Source organism: Carlito syrichta, unplaced genomic scaffold, assembly GCF_000164805.1.
Source record: "Carlito syrichta isolate Samal-C Ts95f unplaced genomic scaffold, Tarsius_syrichta-2.0.1 Scaffold312068, whole genome shotgun sequence".
Lineage (NCBI taxonomy): Eukaryota > Metazoa > Chordata > Mammalia > Primates > Tarsiidae > Carlito > Carlito syrichta.
Genome location: NW_007256164.1, coordinates 274,671 through 277,781, shown reverse-complemented (window position 1 = coordinate 277,781; position 3,111 = coordinate 274,671). Strand labels below are relative to the sequence as shown.

The 3,111-nt window shown below is 39.6% G+C and overlaps 1 protein-coding gene across 1 annotated transcript in view; it reads left to right on the top strand.

Annotated features, from left to right (window-relative positions):
* LOC110596669 (putative protein ZNF720) overlaps positions 1–1,190 on the top strand; it is a 3,689-nt gene extending 2,499 nt beyond the window's left edge. The window contains exons 2-3 of the mRNA XM_021718277.1: positions 440–566; positions 1,081–1,190. Coding sequence (XP_021573952.1) covers positions 440–566; positions 1,081–1,190 — 237 coding nt within the window. The remainder of the gene's footprint in view (positions 1–439; positions 567–1,080) is intronic.
* Positions 1,191–3,111: the final 1,921 nt, after the last annotated feature.

The following is a 3,111-nucleotide window of genomic DNA, read 5'->3' as shown; positions in this document are numbered from 1 at the left end:
GGTTGAGGCGGAAGGATCACCGGAGCCCAGCGGGTTGAGGCTGCGGTGGCTGGGAGCGGCCACTGAACTCCAGTCTGGGCGACAGAGTGAGACTCCAACTCAAAAAAAAACCAAAAAAAAAAAACGTAAAGGAGACTTCTAACTCACTATGAGTTTTTTAATATATGCAACTTATTCTTTGTGGTGTAAATATAACTTCAAAAATGTGCGTGCCTGTTTGCCGTGCCCTAATTTTAAACTGTCATTCATAAATGTGTCTGTACTGGCTATGTGGATATTATTTCATGCTTTTTACTTGGAGTAGAGAACATATCTGGGTTCTCTACATGGTTCCAGTCATCATGTAAATTAGATCCTGTTCTCTTCAATCTCTCCTTTCACCTAGAATAATAGAAATTCTGCCCATGGCCATGTGGTAGATATACGTTGTTGTTTTCAGGGACTGTTGACATTCAAGGATGTGGCCATAGAATTCTCTCCGGAGGAATGGAAATGCCTGGACCCTACTCAGCGGATTTTGTACAGGAATGTGATGTTAGAGAACCACAAAAACCTGGTTTCCCTGGGTGAGGAGAATTTCAACATATACTTTCTATTTTATACTAAGGTTTTCATGTCTTTCTTTTGTATAAGATTTTGGGGAGTTTCTGTTTTGCATGTATGAGTTTCAGATGCCTGTTATTAAGGAAACCTTGATGATTGTTGACTTTTTTACATGCATATTTTTCTTTTTTTTGTTCCCTTGAGAAGTAGTTTACTGTAAAAGTTTTTCTTTTTTGAACTAATCTGTATCCTTCAATATTAGTGATACGTTCAGAGATTTAATTGCATAAGATATTGTTTCCCACAACTTTTTGCTACCATCGATTATTGATTCACTATTCAGTACTACTGGGCAGTAGAGCTAAGGACCCACACATTTAACATACTTCCTAAATATTCTAAAGTTTCTGTTGGAAAACAGTATTTTTGGATTGATTTTCTGAAATCTTATATAATGTGCTCATTATTGAACACAGTACTAGATTGGAAATTGGTGAATCCCAGCAAAAGTCATGTTACTCTCTTCTAATAACATAGGCCTTGCATTCTCCAAGCCGGACCTGATCACATGTCTGGAGCAAAGGAAAGAGCCCTGGAATGTGAAGAGACACAACACATTACCCAAACCCGCAGGTAGGTGGGAGTAAGTGAAGCTGATGACAGGTCAAGAAGGAAGCAGGGACTGAAATGTGGTTTGGGAAGGTGATCTGCTCCAATGAAAATGGTTTCTGAGAAGCCTGGCTTTTTTTTTCCCCCCTTGCCTTCACATAAGGACATCTATTGTTCCATGCCCTGAAATTCTCCAAAAGCTCTACTTTTCCCCAGTAAAATCTCCTTTCAAGGTTACAGGGGACATCAAAGTCTTTATAATGGTTCATAAGGGAGTGTAGGATCTGACTGCTCTTTTGTTGTTTTGGGGACATGGGAATATCTGCTTATTTTTTAGAAACTTCATATTAAACTATTTTTTTTGTTTCTCTTTTTATATCATGTCTGAAGTATGTGAGAGTATTGGTAATTTTGTTAGTTGGTTGAGACATTCTGGACACAGCATGGCAGATGTTGTATGTTTTCTGCTTTATTATTTCCTATCCTAAGGAGGTTTCAAATCTGACCGTATAGGAATTCATACTCAATAATTTTACCAGAACACAAACCATCTCGTTAAGTATAAAAAGACCTAATTTATTTTCCTTTAAAAGGTTATTTTTCCTTTTTTTTTTTTTTTTTGAGTTGGAGTGTCACTCTGTCGCTCAGACTGGAGTGCAGTGGCATGCTCCCAGCCACCGCAGCCTCCACCTGCTGGGCTCTGGCAGTGCTTCCACCTCAGCCTTGCAAGTAGCTGGAACTAAAGGCGTGCACTACCACACCCAGCTAATTTTTTGATTTATTGTAGAGATAATGTCTCGCTAAGTTGCCCAGGCGGGTCTTGAAACCGTGGGCTCAGGCAATCCACTGGCCTCAGCCTCCCAAAGTATGGGATTATAGGCTAAGCCACCAAGCCTGGCTAAAATGTTATTTTTCAATATGAACTGAGGTTGGTAGTTTAAACTGTTCATCCTCAGATTTCTTGAGTATATATATCACTGAGAACATTGGTAAATATATTAAACTCACATGTTACCTTATTTCTTTTTTTTTTCTTTTTTTGAATTGGATTCTCCTTTTGTCACCCAGACTGGAGTGCAGTGACTGCTCCCTGCCACTGCAGCCTCGACCTGCTGGGCTCCAGCCATCCTTCCACCTCAGCCTTCCAAGTAGCTGGAACTACAGGCATGAGCTACCACGCTTGGCTAATTTTGGATTTATTGTAGAGATGAGGTCTTTTCAAGTTGCCCAGGCAGGTCTCGAACCCATGGGCTCAGGCAATCCACTCACCTCGGCCTCCCAAAGTGCTGGGATTACAGGCTGAGCCACCGAGCCCGGCCACCTTGTTTGTTAATAACTCATAATTTTCTTTCTTTTGGTATGAAGCTTAGGACTTGGTCATATATAGATACACACACATACATATGCATATGTTTGTGTAGGTGGGTGTTTAACGTGGATTCTTTTCACAGAAATTACATAACCATACTTACTACATATAATGTAATGATTTGAAATGTTTGTACCTTTCAAAATAATGAATACAATCAAGTTAATGAATATATCTATCACCTCACATAGTTACCCTTTGTTTTTGTAATGAGAACACAATGTCCACTATTTTAGCAAAATTTTTAAGTGTGCAATACATTATAATTAACTGTATTCACAAGATTACACATTAGATACCTAAAACTCTACCTCGTAACTGAAATTTTTACGTTTTGAAGATCTCCCATTTTCCCTACCTGCAGGCCTAGGTCCCACCATTGTACTTTCTGCTTTTATGAGTACAACCTTTTTGATTTCAGGCATGAGATCAGGCATTATTTGTCTTTATGTGCCTGGCTTATTTCACTTAGCATGATGTCTTATTTTTGCTTTTGTTGTTGAATTCTCACTCTGACGCCCAGGTTGCGGTGCAGTGGCATACTCACGGCCATCCCAGCATAGATTTGCTAACCTCCGGCGATCCTTCTG